Below are 24,484 nucleotides of genomic sequence, written 5' to 3'. Positions count from 1 at the left end.
ATGCAGGAACACGTGGGTTTAGTGGCGGATCTGTCACCAACCTATAGTACAACTCCAGACAAGTCACAGCCTCACTGAGCAATCTCAAACTTCTCATCAGTTAATGTCCTTTGACAAACAGTCCCTCCTAAAACAGACACTAAATTTAGTTGCCCTTCGCTGGCCTGCTGATTACATAAGCACTGACTTTAAGACACCTCCAGTCTTTAAAACACTTCCCAGTCTCCAAATGAACGTTCCAATAAGGGAATGCTAAATATCAAGTTTCAGCAAAGGGAAAATTTGGATTTCTACTTTGTCTGTTAGTAAATCAACTGGCTAACATTTATAGAGGCATAATGTACCATATAAATTAACAATTTATGTAACACACAGCAGGACTTTTTTTTTTTCCTTATTAAAACAGTTCCCTTTCCACTTTGACTTTGTGAGATAAGACATGCACATAATTTAACAGGGGTGAAGAAAGAAGATGTCCGTGTGGGCTGCCACAGCCCGGGAAGGAGCTTGAGGTGGTGGGACATCAGCTGACTCTGCAACAGCAGGGGCCTGGGGCAAGGTTTCAGTCAGATGAAGGAAGAGGGAAGAGCCTGTCAGATGGAGAGTTGTTCCAGAAATGAAGAAAAGGGCATGAGGGGACAAAGAGGAGACCACTATGCTTAGAGCAGAGGGTTCAAGTGAAAGAAAAGGTGAACAAGCTCCATGAAGTCTCCATGTTACCTGCATAGGAATGTGCTTAGCACATAGCAGACGTTCAATACATATCTGCTGAATGACAGACAGAGGCCCTGAGTGTCAGTGTAACTTAAAATTTTACCCTGAAAGTAAATGGGACCAATCTAAGATTTCTGAGGAGGTGATGCAAAGATGGAAGCTTTAGTTTTTGGAAGATCCATCTGGCGGCAATAGCAGCAGGAGTCTCATATACAGTATTTGCACATAAAAAGGTATAAACATTTCATGACTCACAGTTCTCATAGTAGGAAAGGAACAGTTTATAACTATTAAGGAAATCCGGAGTTAACCTTTCAAGTTCCAGGGGATGTCAGATTTCCCACATAATTCTATTCCCCATTTTTCTTTTTCTTAATTTCTGAATTTCCTTTTTAAAAGTGCGACAGGCCACGATTCCCTTGAGCACATCTCTAAGATTTAGCTGGAGGGTGAATGAACAGATGCCAAATGAGCTGAGGTTTTTACAGTTCCCTAACACTGACCCCACGGGCAAAGGTTTCTGAGTTTGCACTAAGTCTAAGGAAAGCTAGATTAGACAAAGGCGTTTTTCCAAGAGTACATAGTTGACAGTGCTGCAACTGACCCAGCTCAGTGAAAATGGATCCTGAAAGCATGGGCTGCTTCCAGGACTGGAAATGAAATGTTTTCTCTTTCCCTAACTGGTGATTCACAGTGCAATCTTAATAGCTTTTCTCCAATGATGATGCATTGGGAATAGAAACACCACTAAAAGAGTAGTCTTAGCATCCACAAAATGTATAATTCATTTAGATCAAATTCTGTAAAACAACAGCTTCAATATGATGTGACAGGAATGCAAACTCTTAATTCCTGTTATATTCTTCAACACGCAAAGTTTTCTCTAGTCCTTCCTACTTGTTCCTTCCAGAATGTAGAACTTTATTTATTAATAGTCCTAAACAAAGAGTGAACTTCCCAATGACTATGGTGTTGTAAAAGTGAAGAGCTTTCTATGTGAAAAGATAAATCAGGAAAAATATGCTGTACTTAAACACAGTTTAAAATCATTTTTTGGAAGGCAAATGTTTTGTTTGAAAGACATCTTGGCATAATATAAGCCAAGAAAGTCGACCTGAGAAGTCCAGAAATAAATTGATCTGAAAATAGTGACAGCTTAATAATCATTCAATGTTCAGAGGTTCTCAGGGCTCTGTTTTGAGAGGGCAGGACTATCTAGGAGGGCTAACGCTGGGGAATTCAGCTGTAGAAATCACTCTCCACATGCAAATATGTCTCGGAAGGGGTTTTTTAGAATGACGCAACATACCCTATTTGGAATCTTTGTATTTGCATATAACCACATGCCAAAACCCCTAGGAAATTGTCTGCGTTCTTGCAAAGTTTGTTTTGAGATAAGAAAATGGGAAGAGGAAAAGATGGTGCTTTTTTTTTCCCCACAAAGCACACAAACAAATTAGGCAATTAGAAAAAAAAAAAAAAAAAAAAAACTTGAGGATTTAAAAGATATTTTTAGTTCCTAAAAAAGTAAAACGAAACTCAAAAGCATAATTTAGCTCAACTCATCTTACAGACCATAGCATTAACACCCACTAGGTCATACATTTTACAAGAAATAATACTTGTCCATACTTAAGCTTATGTGTACTTTTTACCCCCTACATGAGTAGGACTCCTATTTGATAAACAGGAAGGCCTGCACATGATTTTTCAGGGATCTTTCCATCTGCCCTGCTCTCTCAATCCCAGACCCAGGTAAGGATCAAACTTTAATGACTTCTGGGAGACAAGTGAAGAACAGTTCACCCTCAACACCAGTGTTTCAGTCTGGAACTCAGAAGCTGTACAATTCCACACTCAGGTAATGATCAGTACTATTTTCCCATACTTCCTTCCCTTGTTAAACTTTATAGCATCTCTATTGTTCTGTTGCCTATGTTAAATTGGAAAATCCTTACACGCAGGGGCCATGACATTGTATCTAGTATAATACTTTGTCTAAGATTCTGCCCAAAAAGGTTTTGGATGTTTAACAGACATCTGTTCATTCATTAATTCATTCAGTCAACAGATATTTAGTGCATACCTTCTCTGTACCAGGTACAATATTAGATCCTAGAGGAATAAGCAGAAAACAAGGCAAACAAAAATCCTTGCCCTCATGAAGCTTATTTCTAGATGGACAATAAAGAAATATATACATATTTATATGTATATATATAAAGTATATGAGGAATGATAACTGATACAGAGAAAAATAAGGCAGTGAAAGAGCATAAGGGAGCACAGAGGTATCAATTTTAAAAGCATAGTTAGGGTGTGTAATAGTTAATCAAAATCAGGAAGGATGCGAAGAAGTAAGCCTCAAGGTTACCTACAGGAAAAACATTCCTTGAATGTCCACGGAGGCCAATTTATCTGGAGTTGAACAAATAAGAAGAAAGAAGTGAGAAAAGCAATGTAGGGCTTTGGTGTCTACTGTGAGATGGGAAGCTACTGGATGGTTCTGAATAGGATAATGGTATAAGATGCTTCATATGTTAAACAGGCTCACTGGCTGCTGTGTTGAAAAGAAACTTGAGGCGGGCAGATGCAGTAGCAAGGAGCCCAGTTAGGAGACTGCTGAAATTAACCAGGTGGAATCTGATGGTGGTTTGGACAAGGATGGCTGTGGTGACAGTGATAAGAAGTGGTCAGATTATTAGATAGATCCTGAAGGCAGAGTGAACAGCATTTGCTGAGACACAGGATGTGGTTTGTGAGAGAAAGCAAGAAGTCGCAGAAGACTAATAACTTTGGCCTGAACAAATGAAGGATGGGGTTGCCATTAACGAAGATGGGGAAGAACTCTGGGGGAGGGGAGCACTTCTGGACTGTTCAGTTGGAGACGTCTGTCAGGTAGGCAAATAGGTGGACTAGGTAGTTGGTGCTGATGTGCAAGAGAGAGACCCAGGCAAGAAATCTGGGAGTTATTAGCACATAGATGGTAATGACAAGATAGTGGGTAGAGTAAATAAACAGAAGAGGTCCATGGACTAATCCCAGGGGCATTCTAAGAGATGAGAGAGAGAACGAGGAACCTGTAAGAACAGAATGAAATAAGAGTGGAATGTTCTAGAAGTGAAGTAAAGCTTTCAGGAGAAAGGAGTGATCATCTGTGATCACTTCACTGTGATCATCTTCATCAAATAAGATGAAGACTGAGAACTGACTGTTGGATTTAGACACGGTGACTCTGGACAAGAGGAATTTCAATGGAGCAGTGCAGTGTGGGGTGAAGGCCTGATTGGAGCAGGTTCAAGGGAGAATGGAGAAAATGGAGAGTAAGCAGTCCTTTTGAGGAATTTTACCATAAAGCGGAACAGAAAAAGGGGTGGCAACTGAAGAGTAGAAGTTTGATCTATATAGAACATTGTAAGATGTGAGAAATGACATGGTGGTCAGAAGAACATGGGTTTTACTCCACTTTCAGGGAGGGAATAACTCTCTATTCCTTAAGTGTGGGCCACACATAGTGACTTCCTTCCAAAGAGCATAATATGGAAAGGGGTGGGAGGGGGCGCGGAGGAAGACTGCTTTTACAGTGTGGAAACCTGACAGACACCACTCCAGCCATGGTTAACGTCAACAGTGATTAGTCATGTAAACAGTGTATTCCCCTGATAGGATGTAACGAAAATGGCACTCTACCTCTTGTGGTCTGCCTTCCCCAAATCCACCACCTCAGTCTAGTCATGAGAAAAACATCAGACAAATCTCAATTGAGGGACATTCTACAAAACACTGATCAGTAGTGACCAGTACTCCTCAAAACTGTAAAGGTCATCAAAAACTAGAAAAGTCTGAGAAATTATCACAGCCAAAAGCAGCCAAAGGATACATAATAACTAAATGAAATGTGTGAAATGTGATATCCTAGATGGGATCCTGGAAGACAAAAGGGACTTGAGGTAAAAATGAAGGAAATCTGAATGAAGTATGAACTGTATTTAATAATAATGTATCAATACTGTAACAAATGTACCATACTAATGTAAGATGTTAATAATGGGAAACTGGGTACAGAGTATATGAGAAGGACAGAATATATGAGGACTCTTTGTACTGATACTATCTTCTAAATTTTTCTGTCAATTTAAAACTGTTCTAAGCAATAAAGTCTATTTAAAATTAAAGAAAGACAACAACATAGACTCTAGAGGCTGACAATCTGGTTAGAATCCTAGTCTGAAACATACTAGACTATGATTTGAGGTAGGTTACCTAAATTCTCTGAGAGTCAGTTTTCCTATCTATAAAATGGACATAGGAAGAGTACCTGTCTCAGAGTTTTTGTGATAAATAATGAGATAATCCATGTAAAGTGCTTAGCGCAGAGTGTCTGGCAAATAGTATGCACTCAAAAGATGGTGGCAATTATTAGTATTATTATTGTTTTAAATCTTTACTAAATATTCAAATGCATATTTAATGTGATTTTACATTTAATTTGTTTTAAAGTGATTAATAATAATTTCTATGATAATTTTCTTTCCTTTTTTGAGAGGAAGAAAATTGAATACAACCTATTACATAGTATCTGTAAGCAGGGTTCCTCTCTCATTGAAGTGTTGAGAGGTTTTACAGTGTGAGCTGCTCCAAACAATTTAAACACTAGTTCAAGGTAACGTAATGAAATCAGTTGTCACCAGAGGCTCTGCATATACGTTATGTCTTTGAGGAAGTGTAAGATGAATGGCATTTTCTACAGTGGTCCTACTTTCATTATAAAGCCATAAAATCATCAACATCAACCAGAGAATATATTATCTTGTGATTACACCATTTTCAATAACAATAAAATATAAGTGATTTAATGATTAATATGTAGAATGTGTTTAAAGATAGAATTAAATAGAGTAGTGAAAGACTACAGTAAAGTAACTGTTACAATAAGATGTTATTAAAGAAGAGAATCTGGCCTAAGCAAACGGCTCCCAAACCAGGCTGTACACCAGATTCAACCGTGGGGCTTGGCAAAAAACAGAAAGATGCTGGACCCTTGACCCAGACCTACTGAATCAACAGCTCCAGGGGTGGGGCCTGGGCATTTGTAGCTTTTAAAGACTGCACAGGTGATTCCTGTTTGTTAACATCTTGTCTACCTTATCCTGTATACACTGATTATACCATATAGGCCACCACATGATCTGCCTTTGCCTGAACTGCCTTTGTAAACATAGCTTGATATTCACCATCATCAAGAATCATGATAAGCTCGAGAACCAACACTGAATTTGGTTAATCTCTTCTACTGCTTTTCTCTTCTCTTGTCCATTACTATGACAGTTGCTTTCTATATCAAATTTTGGACCCTCTGTATCCTCAGGCTTTCAGCTGTCCTGAGCATAAAAGAAACTGTCTTCTTGATTCAGTCCTCCAATATTCCCCCTTCTGCCCTCTAAGGTCAAGTTTTCCCTCCCAGCACCTCTTTCCCCCCTTTTTCCTTTCACTGTGCCAATGGAGAAACTCAGCCTATTTAACCACAGGCAGTTGCCCTCAACCACCTGGAACGGAGCCAGGCTTCCCTTTCTGCTGAGCCAACAATTCATGAAGCAGCTGGTCCGTTCCAGGTCTCCTTCTAGAGCTCTGGTCCAGACAGCAGGGGCACAACCCCCTACACAATGAATTATAGCTGGAGTATAAAGGAGTAAACAGTTTAGATTCTTCCCCTATAAGAGAACAAATATACAAAGGAACAATGGCCATATATACAAACAGAACTCTAACCCACAACATGCATCAACCAGCCCAGGAAGCCAATGTTCTATCTAGAGTAACCAGTCTGGGAAGTCAAACTACTACCTGTAGCAACTAGTCCAGAAAGCCAAACAATAACCCTTATAGCAATTGGCCCAAAATGGCCAAGGCTTCATTAATAGCTGATAGCTTTCCTAATTTTGCCCCAATTCCAATTTAGGGCCAACTGGAGAAAGCCAAATATGTACCCTTAATTAAATAGAATTCCCCACTCCTAGTTGGCCTGCATACAGCTTCCCCATGCCAACAGCCTCCAATCAGGGCATACCTGAAGCCTTCTTTTTCAGCTATAAAGCTTTTCCAATCCTCTGCTTGCCTTTGCATCTCAGGCAAATGCAAGCCATGGGAGCTGGCTCCTGACAAGCCTTTACTTGTTCTCATTTCGGTGGTCTTCCTTTATTTCCACTACTAGGAAAATGGGGCTGCATGTTTGAAATGGTTCACTGAATGGTTCTTTCATGGCAGAAGTGGCTGTACTTTAGGAAGACTATGAGATGCAGCTGAAAGAACACAGCAGTACTTGTGACCCTGAGGAAGTCATAGAGGGAAATGTAGACAGACTCCAGAGTCTATGTGTTTTTTGTTTTCATTTTAAATAGACTTTATTGTTTAGAACAGGTTTTTTTTTAAGATGTAATTTTTAATTTTTTTGGCTGCATTGGGTCTTCATTGCTGCACGCAGGCTTTCTCTAGTTGCGGCAAGAGAGGGCTACTCTTCGTTGTGGTACACGGCTTCTCATTTCGGTGGCTTCTCTTGTTGCGGAGCATGGGCTCTAGGTGCGCGGGCTTCAGTAGTTGTGGCACGTGGGCTCAGTAGTTGTGGCTCTGGGCTCTAGGATGCAGGCTCAGTAGTTGTGGCGCACGGGCTTAGTTGCTCTGTGGCGTGTGGGATCTTCCCGGACCAGGGCTTGAACCCGTCCGTGTTCCCTGCATTGGCAGGCGGATACTTATCCACTGCGCCACCAGGGAAGTCCCAAAACAGATTTAAATATACAGAAAAATTTAGAATATAGTCCAGAGAGTCCTCATCTGCTTCATCCTTCCTGTATAATGTGCTTCAAGTCCTCCCTTTGCACTTCCCAGCTGTTGACTTGGGCCAGTTACTAAACCAATGTGCACCACAGTTTCCTCACCTGTTCAAACACTGAGGATGATAATACTGCCTGCCTGACAGGGGCATTGGAAGGGTTTATGAAACAACGCAGGTAATGAATGAATATCTGAATTTCAATGCTGAGTAAGAGGGGGGAGGGAGGGAGGGAGAGAGGGGGGTGGGAGAGAAAAGATTCAGCAACACTGAGCTGAACTTCCTGAAAAGGAGCAGTGACCTGGGGCTGAGTACTCATGTTTCAGATGAGACATATGTTCTTGTATTTTCACAGTCTACACCAACCTACTTCACACATTTATCATATCTACTCAGTCCATTCACTAACCATGGACTGGACTAAAAACATTTTTCACTTACAAATTCAGTATCTCTAGGAAACCAACAGGTGCAAAAACTGCCATGCCATCATCCATTTCAAAAAGATCTGGTGTGGGAGGGATATCTCTCAAATGCATACTACAAATGTCCGTGCTTTCCAGAAATCAAGAGTTTTCTGATTTTTACTGAAAGGCTACAATATAAAATTACAGAGCCTATAATGAACTATCTTTATACAACTAGAAACCCAATGCCACATTCCATAAAGTGTGACCATACTGTTCATCAACAACAAATTAAACTTTTTTCCTCCTTGGTCTTGTGCTATTTTTGGTAAGAATAATAGCTATTTAAGAGAATTAAGGCTAAGCTGCTTTGACATATTTGTGTTTATTTTCAACTAACATTAATTGCGACATCATGGGGTATCAAATCTAACCATGAACGCACGTACTTACAGATTTTTGCCTGAATTATTTCTGATCACACTCAACACTTCCAACAGGCCGTTGCTCAACTTTCCAAAGCCTGCAGAAAATGAAGTCTTGGAGCCAACTTGCTAGACTAAATTAAAAAGCCACTCTCTAGCCTAAAACTTCATTCCACCAGATTGGGTAAATAAGCAAGATGTATTTAATTAAGCAAACTGGGAGCCGCGTTAATTACAAATAATGTTTTACTTTAGCATTTCACCTGAAGTGTAATTAAGGGGAGTGCATTGAAAACACCACAGGATAAATATTTTAAAGGTATAAACACGTCTTCATACGAAAATTATATTCTGGGGGTCATTTTGAAAGGACAGTAAGACATCCCACAGGCGTTTCTTATTGAAAATATTCCGAACCAAGCAAGGCAGGAATCGTGGAGAAACATTAGATGGTTTCACGGGGGGAGCTGGTTTCCCCAAGGCTCCGGTCACACTTAAATCTTACCCGAAGTTTCAGTGACTTAGGGGGAGCTCGGAGGTGGGTCTGGGGAGTCGCTCCCAGTGCGAGCGAGGAAAGCGAGGGTTTGCAGCAAGGACCCCCGGAGGCCGCGCAGTCCTGGACCGCGCGGGCCGCACGTCGGACGGGGCGTGGACGCCGCCGCCCCTCACGGCCCCCGCCGCCCCTCACGGCCCCCGCCGCCCGGGCCGCACTCACCGAGGCTGCGCCAGCCGAGCGCGCCGTCGCAGCTGTCCAGGACAGCGCAGAACTCCCCCAGCAGCGCGGGCGGCATGTCGAACAGGAGCGTGTGCGCCGAGAGCGCGCCGCGGGCCCCGCGGCTCCCCGCCGCCGCCGCCACCGTCCAGGCCATGGCTGGGCTGCCGGAGACGAGGGGCCGGGCCGGGGAGGAACGTGGAGCCCAGGCTCTCCGCGGAAGCGCGGTGCCGTTGCACAACCGCGGAAATCCTGCTTCCACGACGGCTGCTAAGACGGCCGCACGCGCGGAGTCCGGGCCGCGCCTGGGAGGGCCCCACGTGACGCACAGAGCCGCTCCCCGGAGAGGCCCCTGGGCTCGCCCGGCCCGGCCCGGCGCTGGCTCGCCCGGCCCCGGCTTCCCCCTGCAGGTTGGCTTTCAGTTTTAAACAGTCCTTTAGTTCCTCCGGCTTTGGGACGTGAGTGAAGAGACCAAGCAAAGAGTGAGAGGTGGAGAAAGACCAGAAGCTCAGAACTGATGGAGAGTCCGCCACCCCCTCGACCTGGCCTGGATGGATATGAGATGACCTGTCATGACTTCTTTTTACAAAGTTATTTCGTTTTGTCCTGTTTCTTGAGGAGCACTTAGAAAACTCATAAAAACTTAAAGAAAATAATCACTCATAGCCACACCCGCCACCACCCCCCCCCAGCTGAAGACAACCACTCTAAACGTTTGGCACATTTTCCTCCCAACTTTTACCGAAGTTAAACAGGTAAATGTGTATGTCTGAAATAATAATTGGAAAAAGATGAACCTAGATACCAAGAACAGAAAAACATAAGAGAGAACGAAGTGAAATAAAAGTGTGGTCGTTTTCTTCTCGAGGCTGTCCTTTGTGCAAACTGCTATCTGGTTTTACTACCTTCTCTTGTCCATGGGCTTTCCTGATGAAGCATTTTTCGACCACTTTTTCCTTCCTCAAAGTGCTTCACAGAATCTTCCTCTTGCTTTCAACAGGGAGTTTAAGTAAAATTGGTTATTGTTTTGAAATCTACCGTTTATGCTGTAATATCCCACCGCAGGCATGATACGAATGCCACTGCCAAAAAAGAGGGGATGCTTCGAAAGTGGTGAGAAAAATCCCAGCCTGAAGGACTGAAGAGTGGACGATGGCTATCCGCTGAAAAAATCAACACCTGTTTGCAACCTTTCAGATTTGTACTTTTTGGGAATGACGCCCTCTAGAGATCAACAGTGATGATGCACCATCATTTCGTAGCTACGTGCATTTCCAGGTCGTTCTCAGCTAAAATATCCCACAAAATCTACTTGAAAATTGGTAAAACCAACATCGTTTGGGCAAGAGTTTCTGTATCCCTGTTTTCAATGTTCAAATGGCTAAAATTTTACAGCCAATCTGTACACGCTTTAGAAGCCCCACACCCCTCAAAGGGACTACCTGAATAAGCTGAGTAACAGAGGCTCATCTAGCAGCTCTTGAATTGCTGGAACAGGGGAGCCAAACTCAAATTCGCCAGGGAGCCAGGAAATCACTGTGGCTGAGTGAAGCAGTCGGCACGGATTGCTTTGCCAGATCTTCTGATTTACAGAGAAGGAACAATTTTATGTGAAAGCCAGACTATGCGAAATCTACGTATAGATTATGTGAAATTTCTTGCATTTTCAATGTTGGCAGTATCAGACTATGCTTCTTCCCTGTTCCCTAAAACTGTCTTTGACTTTTGAACTTTATATCATCAGGTTGTATCACTCACTACTCTTCACTGTTGCCATCATCCACTGCTCTCCCCTACCTCAATTTCTCCTCCTCATTTTAACACTATATAGCTCCTGCTTACTGTAATTCTTTCCAGTGCTAATTTCTTCTTAATCCTTGGTGATTTAGAATATATGTAGAATAGATGATGATCTTTCTCATACCCTGGACTCTCAGTTCCTCGATATGTCTTCTCCAGTGATTTTCTCCTCCCCACTATTTCAGCCACTTACTCATCCCCTAGAACTTCTCATTATCAATAACTGTACCCCGTCCATAAATTCTATTTCATTAATCTGCTCGAGATTCATTAACAGTACATCTCCTATCCTCTAGTACTCTGACCCCAACAATCCCTACCCCCGTCTGGATACCAAGTCCAAAATCTTGCCACCTCCTCTCTGGCCCCAACCTCTTGACGTTCTCACTTTTCTCTTTATCCAGAAAGTCCACATTCAATTATTATAATCCCTCCCTTGCACATGGTCTCCATTCTCTTGCTCCCCTCTCACTTTGTTGAACTCCCTTGGCAAATCTACCATACTGATGAAATCCAGTTTTCCAATTTTGAGCTCCACCCATACACCTGAATGTAGCTGGAAGAGGGAGGGGGAATAAAACCCCTGTTAATTGGACTCAGTTTAAAATCAAAGTCATGGCTCTCAAGTGGGTCCTTTATGCTGCCAGGCAGTCACGCTTGTGCCTTTAGTCCATTTACTCTGCTGAACTCCTTGACAACTAGTATATGGCGTCTCTTTGCTCCTCAATCCCATCACCTTCTCCCCCATCCTCATGCTCAGCTGATGATCTTGAGAGTACTGATGCACCAGGAGAAAACTTCCACAGAATCTCATTACCACATCGACGGTACCTACCTGCATTTGTACTAATATACACTCCCCCCTCCCACCACCTTTTCCATGGATCAATTATCTAGGCTCCTAAATCTAATCTCTTCACTAGGGCACTAGATCCCATCTCCTGTCCCCTACTCAAAGACATTAAGGGCAGCTGTTCGCACGCTCTGCAAAATCAACAATTTCTCACTGTTTACTGGATCAGTGCTATCAGCATACAAATATGAAGTTATTTCTTCCATCTTAAAACAAACCAAAAAACTTTTTTGATGCCATTGTCCCTCTTTTTTTTTTTTTTTTGCGGTACGCAGGCCTCTCACTGTTGTGGCCTCTCCTGTTGCGAAGCACAGGCTCCAGACGCGCAGGCTCAGTGGCCATGGCTCATGGGCCCAGCCGCTCCGTGGCATGTGGGATCTTCCCGGACTGGGGCACGAACCCGTGTCCCCCCACATCGGCAGGCGGACTCTCAACCACTGCGCCACCAGGGAAGCCCCCATTGTCCCCTTTGATGCCACAATCATCCCATTACCTTGCTCCTTTTTGTAGTAAAGAGTTGACTATTTCATCTCTAATTTTTCTCCTTTTATTTTCACTTAAATCCACTGTAACTAGGGCCATCCATCCCACCTTACTCCATTAAAACTGCTCTCTTCAGGGTCACCTATGTCCATATCACTGCTGAAGATAATAGTCAAGTTTCAGTCCCCATCTTACTTGACCAACTAGTAGTTTTTGACGCGGTTGATCACCCCCTCCTTCTTGTACACTTTCTTCATTTATCTTCCACATTCTCTTACATTTCCCCTGACTTCATTGGTCACCCTTCAGCTTCCCTTGCTGTTCCTCCACTTCTCCCTTAACTCAATGTCAGAGTGCCACAGGGCTCAGTATGTAGTTCTCTCCATTGACACCCACTCCCTTGGTGATCCCAGGTGGTTTCGAGGCTTTAAATACCAACTATCTACCCAGCACTGCCAAGTGTACATGTTTAGCCCAGACCTCTCTCTATTGAACTTCAGACTCATGTCCAAAACTGAATGCTTGATCATGCCTCCTGAACCTGCCCTTCGACATTCTTCCTCATCTAGGTTACTGAATCCTTCCAGTAGCTTGAACCCAAATCTATAGAGTCATCCTTGGCTCCTCCTTTTCTTCACAGCCCATGTTCAATCCACCAGCAAATCCTGCTGACTCTATTCAGAATATATTTAGAATCTGACACTTTTCTCCACCTCCACAGCCGCCATCCTGGTTTGAGTCATTACTATGTCTTGTCCAGATCACTGTAGTAAGTAGCTTTCACTATTGCTTCCTACAGGCTCTTCTCAACACTGCAGCCAGATTGATCTTTTTAAATCAAATCTGATTATGCCTCTCCTCTGTTCAGAAACCAAGAATGGCTTCTAATTTCAGTCAGAAGAAAAATCCGATTCTTCATACGTGCTGCATTCTCTCTCCCACTCCCCATCCACTCTGTTACCCTCTGATCACGATTCCTTGTTCATTCTGCATAGCCACACTGACTCCTTGCTGGTCCTTGAACACAGCAGGCAGAATCCCTCATTAGAGCCTTTGTACTTGCTATTCCCTTGCCTGGTATGCTCTTCCCATGTGGCTAAGGTCTACCTTGACCTCCATATTTAAAATTGCTATGGTCCATGTACTCAGATTCAGGCTGGCACATGACTGGAATTGGCAATAATTTATGGCCACGGGAACCAAATCTCATTTGGATTTCTCTCTTTCTTGATCTGAATAAGAACAGGCGGCAGCTCTGGCCATCTCTGGAACCACACAGAGATCAATATTAGAATGAAGTGAGTCTTAGGGATGATCTAGTGAGAGAAAGAACCAGATGCTTGATAAGGTCACTAACTTGCTCATTTGTTTTATGCCTGGAGAATGTCCTGCTTGTGGACTTATAATTATATGACAGAAATTCCCTTATTAAATCAGTTTTTAAACCAAGGATCTTGTCATTTGCAGCTAAATGCATCCTGATTCACTGAACAGACATTTGGTATTACTCCCTGATTTTGCTGAGGACCTGAAACCTATGGGAGGGAAACTAACCCCTGTCCAAAACTGGAGTTCAAATGTACAGCTATATCTGTGGGATGTGAGATAGGCATGGAAACTGGATTGCAGAGAGAGACAACTGGGTCCGTGAGAGAAAATGAATGTTAGTAGAGAATGATTCTGGCAGTGTGGGTGGAAGCAATGTGAAGTTCATGAGACGTGCCTGAGACTGTGCTAGACGTGCATGAGACTGCACCAGAATCCATGAAGACTCAGACCCCCTGCCAGCATACATGCTTTCTAGTGAGGAGAGGGCTGTGGTGAAACCGCAAAACTGCTTCACACTATGACCTAGCCCTTTGCCACGGAACGCTCTCTAGAGCCACCCCTCCCCCTCAAGTTTTGGACACTAGAAGAAGAAAGTATTTCCACCCCAGCTGGAGGTAAGAGAGTAATGAACTGCAAAGATTACAAATGGAGATGCTGAGGAAACCCTGAAGGCCAAAGTGACAATGGCACAGATACATGGTATTATCAGTGGTGAAGCTCCAGCTAAGCACAGGCATCAAAGTCTCAGAAATCTAAAAACAGGTGAGAGAAAGCAGGTGAGGCAGATAACAGCTCTTAATATGTATGAGACAACTATCTTGGTGGCAGCTATTTACCCAGTATCCCTAAGGATGAATGTTCAAAGGACACACAGGCTTGTGGGTCGTAGGGAATTTTCTGGTTTCAGAAATAATTTTTGAAACAAAGATCACTAACCTATCCCATCTTTGAGTTTCATCTCATCCTTGAGCCTTATTCTAGAGGGTCATAGGTGCCCTGGGGTTCAGGAATAGGGTAAAGATCAATAATGGGGTGAGAACATTTGTAGTGTGCATTACTTGGTAATTTTAAAAAGTGAAAGTTCAATGGTTTCTTGGGCTTTCATCAAAATGACCTCACGAAAGTAACATGCAATAATTATTCCCCAGTTCCTTCTCTCTTTCTCTCTCTCTCTCTCTCTCTCTCTCTCTCTCTCTGTATTTTTAAGGAACATTAGGGTTGCATTGTCTTGTAACTCAGCCTTTTCCCATTTAAGGTATCAAAACATTTTTCTAAAAATCTATTATTTAACAACATAATAAATACTAAAGTTTTAACAATTATCCTTTTACGGTTGATAGAAAGGATTGGGGGGATTTTATTTTCTTACTTTGTGTTTTCTAAACTTACTAAAGTTAACGTATTATCTCTATGATTAGAAAACCTTCAACTATAGAAAATAATTTCTTCCAGCACTTTTATTGTTCATCCCATTTCACTATTTCCTTTTCAAATTATTTTCACAGTATTTTTCATCCCAGAATGTATTTCTAGAATAACTTTTGCCTAACTTGCATGCACACAACAGAGAGAGGGAGAGGGAGAGGGAGAGAGAGAGAGGGAGGGAGGCAACTCTCTAGTGTCTCTTCTTAGAAAGACACTAATCCTATCTGATCAGGGCCCCACCCTGCATGGCTGTTAGCATAACTGGGCCATCTTGGGCCTGTTCAGTTCCTCCTGTCCTTCCACTGAACCTACCTAGGGCTGTACTGTGTAGTGAATCTCTTTTCTGTCACCAAGGGCTTTGTAGTTATTAGATATTGTTTAGTGATCATTAGGTCCAGGTAGCCTCTATGCTCTGTTAGTCCCCAAATGATGAAAAATGTTGCTGACATATTCCTTGTGCCCTTGAGACTAGTTACCCCTTCATAAATCTTGTTTTAGGAGTACACATCCTGTTTCCAAGCACCTACCCCCATAACCCTATAAAATTGTCCCAATGGCCCCTCAGCTGTGTGGAGTGCAGCTTTGAGTGCTTCCAGATTGTTGTCCAACTAATCACCCCCTGTGAGTAAGTTACCCTATAATAAACCGATCCATTGAGTGTATGGAGCTGCCTGCCTCATTTTTCAGCCTTAAAATGCATTCTCAGTTCAGTGGATACGTTTTGTCCCTTCCGTTCTCCAGCACACCCTATGACCTCATTAACCTTAATTGCCTCCTTAGAAGCCCCTTCTCTGAATTCACCCATACTGGGGGTTAGGGCTTCAATATATGAATTGGGGTGGGGGGAATGACACAGATTTCAGTTCATAGGAAACCCTCTGCACGTAAATTCAAGAAACAATGCCACATCATTGGGTTTCAGAGTACACATCCTAACAACACTTGGTAATTAGTTGTCTACATCATGTAGCCTTTCATAGTGGTCATAGTTCCTCTTGTTCTTGTACTGAATATATTTCATTGTTCTTAACTTTTGAAAGAAAAATAAAAGCTTGGATTTTAATCTGGTGTCTTGATAATGAAAGCAATAACAAGTCTGTATATGAAAATATCCAGCATATTTGGGTCTAAAGATACTAGTAATTTTTCAGATCAAATGGCCTCAGGGCTTATTCTGAGCATTAGTCTCTCATCACATCATCTTTCTTGAATTTTTGCCTTTTTTTCCTCTATGATGATGCTTGGTATTTTCTTCCTATATTCGTGATTGTTTCTTCTGTTTTCCTAACTGACTCTTCCTCTGGCCTGTACTATGCACCCACAGGCTGAATTCTTGGATCTTTTTATTCCAGATGTTGGAGGTTTCATATAATCTCATTTTCATCTATTATCTCTATGTGGACTACACTCATATATACATATATATATATATATTTTTTTTTGCATGTGTTTTTTTTGAATTTTTAAATTTTATTTTTTATACAGCAGGTTCTTATTAGTTATCCATTTTATACATATTAGTGTATATATGTCAATTCCAATCTCCCAATTCATCACACTACCACCCCCGCTGCTTTCCCCCCTTGGTGTCCATATGTTTGTTCTCTACATCTGTGTCTCAATTTCTGCCCTGCAAACCGCAAACTAATATTTGTGTCTTCAGCCCTAGCCTGCCCTGCAGACTCCCTTCTCACTCCTGTCTCCAGTATTTGTTTATTTCATTTCAGTTTTCTGCTTTCATCTCAAATCAACACGCCCCAAACTGATCATTTTCTGAAAAATCAACTCCTTGTTTCTGGTGACATGGCCAAGGGAACTCTTAGTAATTTTGATTAATTGATTGATGTATTCAAAAGAATTTTCTGAGCAACTGCTGTGTCAGACATTGTGCTAGGTGCTATATTTGATAAGTCACAAAATTTTTTCTTCTGTAATGTCTCTCATAAGTGTCTACGTCTTTTCCAATTTGTCTTTACTAGTTATTTCATGTTTGTATTTTTTTTTTTTTTACAGTACATGGGCCTCTCACTGTTGTGGCCTCTCCCGTTGTGGAGAACAGGCTCCGGACGCGCAGGCTCAGCGGCCATGGCTCACGGGCCTAGCCGCTCCGCGGCATGTGGGATCTTCCCGGACTGGGGCATGAACCCGTGTCCCCTGCATCGGCAGGCGGACTCTCAACCACTGCGCCACCAGGGAAGCCCATGTTTGTGTTTTTTGAGTATCGAACCCATACTTCTCCACTGAGACCAGTTGAGAAGTCACCACCTCTGTGTTGTAAACTGACTTGTGTAATACCAAAATATGTGCTTAAATCCTAACCCTTGGTACCTCTAAATGTGACCATAATTGGAAATAAAGTCTTTGCAGATGCAATCAAATTAAGATGGGGTCATACTGGATGAGGGTGGGCCTTAATCCAGTGACTGGTGTCCTTATAAGAAGAGGGAGATTTAGACATAGAGACACAGAAGGTAGAAGGCCTAGTGCCACTGGAGAGACATGGCACAGATTCTAAGAGCTTCTAGAAGGAACTAACCCCGCTGACACCTGGATTTCTGACTTGTGGCCTCCAGAGCTGTGAGAAAAAAAACATCTATTGTTTTAAACCCCAGTTTGTGGTAATTTGTTACAGCAGCCCCAGCAAACTAAAACACTCTGTGAGGCCATTTATAACCTCCCAAAGTTAATCATTCCTTTTTTGGTTCTATAACACTTAGTACTTATTTCCATCATCACTTTTTGTTGTTGTTATTTCCTTGTGGGCTTGTTGAGGGTTGGAGTGTAGTGGGACAGCCCTAGTCATCTTTGGGTACCTTGTATACTGCTTGGCACAGGATAATTACTCAACAAATGTCTAACAAATGAAAAAAGTGATGATTTTGCCTCTAGCCAATAATAATTACAGCTATCATTTACTGAGCACTTCCTCTGTACTGGGCGCCGTGTCAGTACTTTACATACTGTGTTCCAACTACAATATGCTGATACCAACTGAGTGTATTACAGGTGAATCTAACTCTAATACTCACTACTGGAGTTAGCATGGACCCCACAAGTTGAGGTCAAAGGCCTTCATTTCTGACACTAACTACCCAGAGTTAATACAGGTCCTTCAAGTTAAGGGCTCAGTCCCACATGACTAACCCCACTTCAGATGCCAGCTGCAAGTGTCAGGTATCCCAAATCTACATGTATTTCTGCCTGTTTGACTACACATTTGAGAGTTCCCAGAATCCAGCCCCCACCAATTTGATAATTCACTAGAACAACTCAGGAAAACACTATACATATGATGACCATTTTATTATGAAGGACACAAATGAATAGCAAGATGAAGAGGTAAACAGCACAACAAGGTCTAGAAGAGTCCTGAGCTTCCTTGTCACCTCCAGGTGTACCATCCTCCCAGGACATGGATGCTTTCATCAACCAACAAGCTCCCAGAGCCTCACTGTTTCAGAGTTTTTATCTAGGATTTTGTTACATAAGCATGATCGATTAAGTCATCAACCACTTGATTGAATTCAAGATCTAGGAGGGTGTGGCTGAAAGTTCCAACCCTCTAATCACAAGCTTGGTCTTTCTGGCTTGGCCAGCCCCTTCCTTGTAACTATCTCAAGGCCCACCTAAGTCACCTCATGAATTAGCATAAATTCAGATATGGAGGAAAGGGGTTCTTTGTGAATAACAAAAGATACTCTGATCACTCCAGAAATTCCAAGGTTTTTTGAAGCTCTGTGCCAGGAACCGAGAACAAAAACAAAATACATTTTTTATTATACCACACATATGTATTCACATGAGGGCTCCTTGAAGTAGGTATCTGTGCCATCTGCATGTTACAGATGAGGAAACTGAGGCTTAACCTCAAAACTGTGTTGCCTCTCTAGCCTAGCTTTCTCCCAATCCATTTTATTTCCAAATTCATCTACATTAAACAGAGATTTCATCACATTACTTCCTTAGTGACTCTCTATTACATAATAAAGTCCTACTATTCAAGTTTCTCTAAAGTCTGTTTCATGGTGGTTGTGTTCATTTCTACCTCTGGCCATGTTTAATGCCTGCTTTTCCTCCCTCCTTCTAACATCCTCCCCATTCCTTAATAACTCTCAAATCCTACCTATTTAGATTCAGTGAGGGTGAGATAGTAGAGGACCTGCTATCACAGAGTTAAGTGCTTTACACATGTTGTCTCCAATGTTACATATGTTAATCCTCCAGCAAACCCACAGTTTAGGTGTTCTGATTCTTAGTTTACAGTAGAAAAAATCCAGGCCTGGAGATATAAGTTTGGGTGCTTGAAAGTTAGTGAGTGATTGAGCTAGGATTCAGACTCAAATTTATTTAGCTCTAAAAGCCCATGCTCTTTTTCGGTAATTCATGAGATTTGTAAACCTCTACTGTTCTGGTCCCTAAACTTGAGTTGTAGATAAAACTCTAAAGATAGAAAAAAATTTTAAGATAGCAGCAGGTTAAGTCTCTACTTCCTTCAATGTTGAACGCAGATTATTATCTAAAAGCCAAAAAAAAAAAAAAAAGGTTTTCGAGTCAATCTATGAATAGGATAGAATTATTATAGTCTGGGAATAATCTAGAAGAGATTTTAGCCTGTAGTTGGTAGAACAAACATATTAAATGAAAAGGAGGGGAGAAAGAAGAAGAGACAGTAAGAAAGAAGAGGAAAGATGCAGGAAGAGGAGAGATGCAGATAGGTCTTTAAAACCACTGAAATTTGTTTAGATTAGTGACTTTATTTATGAAGCACTTTCTTTGAAATTGCAGCTTTAAAGGAATAGAGGAGGGAATTCCCTGGTGGTACAGTGGTTAGAGCTCTGTGCTCTCACTGCTGAAGGCTGGTGTTCAATCCCTGGTTGGGGAACTAGATCCCACAAGCCGTGTGGCCAAAACAAAAACAAAAACAAAAACAAAACAAAACAAAACCCAACGACAACAAATAAACTTGTTCTTGAAAATATAAGCTTAAAAAAAATAGAGGATACTGAGTTATTGGATTCCATATCTGCAATTAAGTGCTTTATTGTCATAAGATAACTTTCTTATCTAAACTGAGAGGGAGCAAATAACTTTTGTCACTTTTAAAAACACAATTTAAAAATTTTAGTATAATACACAAAATAGTACACAAACCCTGAGTATAAACAGCTTGCTACATTATCACAAGGAAACATATGTAATCAGCCATCCCAGAAGTCCTTCTAAGTGCCTTCTCCCAGTTCTTATCCCTTCTTACTCCCCAAAGATAATTTCCTGATGTCTAAGACCACAGGTTAATTTTGCTTGCTTTTTAAAAATTAATTAATTAATTAATTAATGCATTGGGTCTTTGTTGCTGCATGCGGGTTTCTCACTGCGGTGGCTTCTCTTGTTGCAGAGCACGGGCTCTAGGTGTGTGGGCTCAGCAGTTGTGGCTCGTGGGCTCTAGAGCGCAGGCTCACTAGTTGTGGTGCACAGGCCTAGTTGCTCCGCGGCATGTGGGATCTTCCCGGACCAGGGCTCGAACCTGTGTCCCCTGCATTGACAGGTGGATTCTTAACCACTGCACCACCAGGGAAGTCCCCTTTTGCTTGCTTTTTTAACTTTACATAGAATCTCATAGTGCATATTCTTTGTATTTGGTTTCTTTTGCTTAACATAAGGTTTGTGAAGTTCATTCATGTTGTATATAGTAGTAATTTGTTCATTTTCATTGTAGAAACTATGCAAGTATATGAACATACCACAATTTTTTAATCCATTTTACCAACAGTGGTCAGTTGGGTTGTTTCTAGTTTTTGGCTATTATGAATAAGGCTGCCCACCATTATTTTTTAACTTGCTATTTAATGTCATTTTAAGTAAAGAAAAAAAATCATTTAAAATTATTAGCACAAATTTTACCATTGATCTTTATATTGTGCAATGCCAGTTTTAAATGCAAAGTCATGTGTGGAATCATCAAAATTACATAATTTGTATTTCATAGCCTGTACATGCTTATGTTTTTCATTCTTAACTTCAACTGTGGAAAAGCTGCATGAAATTAACTCAAAATGTTTTTATTTCATTTCCTGTTATGTGCACAATCTACCAACACTCTCTACCTTCAGCTTCCAGATAAGGATGGACTAAAGGGAAAACAAACTATAGTTGTGCTATCTCTCTTTCCTTCTATATCTTCGTTTATAGTGTAAGTGGTTGGCTAATGCTGGGAAGTAGCACAAATTTTAAAAGTTATGATAGGATTCCTTGGTCATTCATGTTTCTTAGAACACCATTCTTTCTGCAAAGTAAATTCTGGTTGGTAAGGAAAGCTTGGCCTCTTTCAGCTGTTTTCACCCTCCCTCCCTTTCTCTTTACTAAGCTGCAGATGTAACGCATTTAGCTTGTACTGTTTTCTTTTTCTTTTTCTTTTTTTTTGGCCATGCCGTGAGGCTTGTGGGGTCTTAGTTCCCCTACCAGGGATTGAACCGGGACCTCGGCAGTGAGAGCACAGAGTCCTAACCACTGGACCGCCAGGGAATTTAATCTTGTACTGGTTTCAATCTAGCCTAACTCCCATGCATTACAGGTCTAATAGAATTCTGCACTAATGGGGCTGCCTGAATGCTAAATGCAAATGGTTGGCATGGAAGAGTGTACACACTTATATATTGTGTGTAACTCTTCTGCTCATGCTCCGTTGTGCTTTCACTTATAAAACACAAGTTCAAAGGAAAATTTATGAAGAATTGCAAAATGGCGACAGTTGAACATTAAGTCAAATGCAAGGTCCTTCTGAAAGCAGGGCCCTATGCAGTTGTACAAGTTACATGCCTATGAAGCCAGTTCTAGTTTAAGAGTTCCAGTTAATCCACAACCTTTTCAACACATGGTATTGTCAACCTCTTAACTTTAGTCATTTGGTGAATGTGTAGAGATATCTCATTGTGGCACTGATTTGCATTTCTCTGAACATTGAGGGTAAGCATCTTTTTATATGTTTATTAGTAATTTAGTGTGTGTGTGTGTGTGTGTGTGTGTGTGTGTGTGAGCGTGATGCCTGTTTGCCTATTTTTCTGTTGGCTGCCTGTCTCTCTTTTTTTCTTGATTTGTAACAATTGTTTTTATATTCTGGAAAGAAGCATTATGTATATTACATGGGTAGCAAATATCTTCCTCTGTTCTGTGACTTGCTTTTACTCTCTTATAGTGTATTTTGATTACTAGAAGTTCCTCATTTTAATATAGTTTAGTTTGTCAATCTTCTCCTTTGGGGTTAACTGCTAGTTTGTATCTGGTTTCAGAAATCTTTTCTTTCCTCCAAATCATATTTTCCTATATATCATCTTCTCAAAGTTTTATTGTTTTGTCTTTCACATTTATATCCACAATCCATCTGAAATTTACCTTTTGTAAATGGTAAGAGGGAGGAGATCAAATTTTGCTGATGGTGCTTTTAGTCAATAAGACAATGGGTTTGGACTTTCCTGGTGGCACAGTGGTTAAGAATCCGCCTGCCAATTCAGGGAACACGGGTTTGAGCCCTGGTCCAGGAAGAACCCACATGCTGCAGAGCAGCTAAGCTCATCTGCCACAACTACTGAGCCTGCGCTCTAGAGCCCGTGAGCCACGATTACGGAGCCCGCAAGCTACAACTACTGAAGCTCGCGTGCCTACAACCCATGAGAAGCCACCGCAATAAGCCTGTGCGCCGCAACGAAAAGTAGCCCCCGCTCGCCACAACTAGAGAAAAGCCGGAGCACAGCAACAAAGACCCAACACAGCCAAAATAAAAAAAAAAATAAATAAAATATATAAAATTTTTTAAAAAAGCAAAAGAGTATGACATTAAAAAAAAAAAGATGGTGGGTTCCCAGTCCAACCCTGGTTAGTTCTATATAATAAATCCTATTATGACTTTATATTAAAATGAGTAATGTGTTTTTGAAATGCCTGTAAAATCATAAAAGGTAAGGTTTTTTTGCTTGTCTTTATGGAAATGAGGTTAGTTCTTTTTTTCGTTGTTTTATTTATTTAATTTAATTTATTTATTTTTGGCTGCATTGCTGTGCGTGGGCTTTCTTCTAGTTGTGGTGAGTGGAGGCTACTCTTCTCTGAGGTGCGCGGGCCTCTCACTGCAGTGGTTTCTCTTGTTGTGGAGCACGGGCTCTAGGCACGCGGGCTTCAGTAGTTGTGGCACGCGGGCTCAGTAGTTGTGGCTCGCGGGTTCTAGAGCGCAGGCTCAGTAGTTGTGGCTCATGGGCTTAGTTGCTCTGCAGCATGTGGGATCTTCCCAGAGCAGGGCTCGAACCTCTGTCCCCTGCATTGGCAGGCGGATTCTTAACCACTGCACCACCAGGGAAGCCCTGAGTTTAGTTCTTTAGACAAAAGCTCCCAATAACATCAGGTTTAAGGATTTGGTTTCAGAATAGACCGTTCCACAGCTATTCTGAGTTCTACTTGCTAAGTCTTTTGAGTGTTATGGTTAAAGTGAGGATGGCAAATGTGGGTGTATCAAAGTAAATGCGTCATAAAAATTCCAAGGGATCCTGGGATGACATTACTCTGTGTATATCTACACCTCATCTTTGTACTGGAATGACAGCAATACCATGAATATTCACTCTGATCCATCGTGTTCGCCACCATCATTTCTTTTATTAGTACAGCAACATCCCTTCTTCCCTGGCTGTGGTCATGACTCTACAATGTATTCTACATTTGGCAGTGATCTGGCCTTTATCTATTCAGCCTCATACTTTGCCATCTGTGCCCTACTCAAACTGAGCTCTGGGCTTCCCTGGTGGCGCAGTGGTTGAGAGTCTGCCTGCCGATGCAGGGGACATGGGTTCGTGCCCTGGTCCGGGAAGATCCCACATGCCGCGGAGCGGCTGGGCCCGTGAGCCCTGGCCGCTGAGCCTGCGCGTCCGGAGCCTGTTCTCCGCAACGGGAGAGGCCACAGCAGTGAGAGGCCCGTGTACCGCAGAAAAGAAAAGAAAAAAAAAAAAAAAAAAAAACCACTGAGCTTTGCTCCCCGCTCCCCGCCGCTTTGCAGATGTTGGTCCCTTGAGAACCTACCTACATCACTCCACTCTTCCCTGGTTGGCTCCGACTTGTCTTCCAGGATTAAGCATTATCTCATTAAGAAAGCCTGGTTTATAGAAAGTGCTCAATAATTTTAGGGATTGTTATTATTAAAAAATAGTGTAAATAAAATCAACTATACTTCAATAAAAATAATGTAATTAAAAGTGTCTCCCTAATGTGATTATTGACAGAGTATATGAATGAGATGGGTATTTGTTGAAAGGAAGGATGAATGGGACTTCGCTTTTATCACTTTTAGCAACTCACCAGGTCAGAAGATTGAAGAAGCTTGTGGAGGAAAATCTGAGAAAACCTTCACTTCAGATGACGCCGAGAATGTAACTCGTTTTCTCTTCCACCCTCATCTGAAGCCATCTCCTTTTTCTCAGCCTAACTGAAGTTTTGAGGCGAGATCATCGATTAGTTGGGGCTTGGCTCGGC

At 41.8% G+C, this 24,484-nt stretch overlaps 1 protein-coding gene across 2 annotated transcripts in view; it reads right to left on the bottom strand.

Moving 5' to 3' along the window:
* Window positions 1-24,457, bottom strand: part of IRAK3 (interleukin 1 receptor associated kinase 3) — a 61,651-nt gene extending 37,194 nt beyond the window's left edge. The window contains exon 1 of one of the 2 annotated variants that reach the window (XM_082634569.1): window positions 24,311-24,457. Coding sequence is in view for 1 of the 2 variants with exons in the window: in XM_082634568.1 (XP_082490694.1) it covers window positions 9,088-9,241 (154 nt within the window). In the remaining variant the exon portion in view is untranslated. Of the gene's footprint in view, window positions 1-9,087; window positions 9,338-24,310 lie in introns of those variants that run through there. The other variant, XM_082634568.1, reaches the window with a different exon arrangement.
* Window positions 24,458-24,484: the final 27 nt, after the last annotated feature.

This window comes from Mesoplodon mirus, assembly GCF_964341445.2.
Source record: "Mesoplodon mirus genome assembly, chromosome: 11".
NCBI classification, from domain to species: Eukaryota; Metazoa; Chordata; class Mammalia; order Artiodactyla; family Ziphiidae; genus Mesoplodon; species Mesoplodon mirus.
This window is presented reverse-complemented; position numbering and strand designations above follow the sequence as displayed.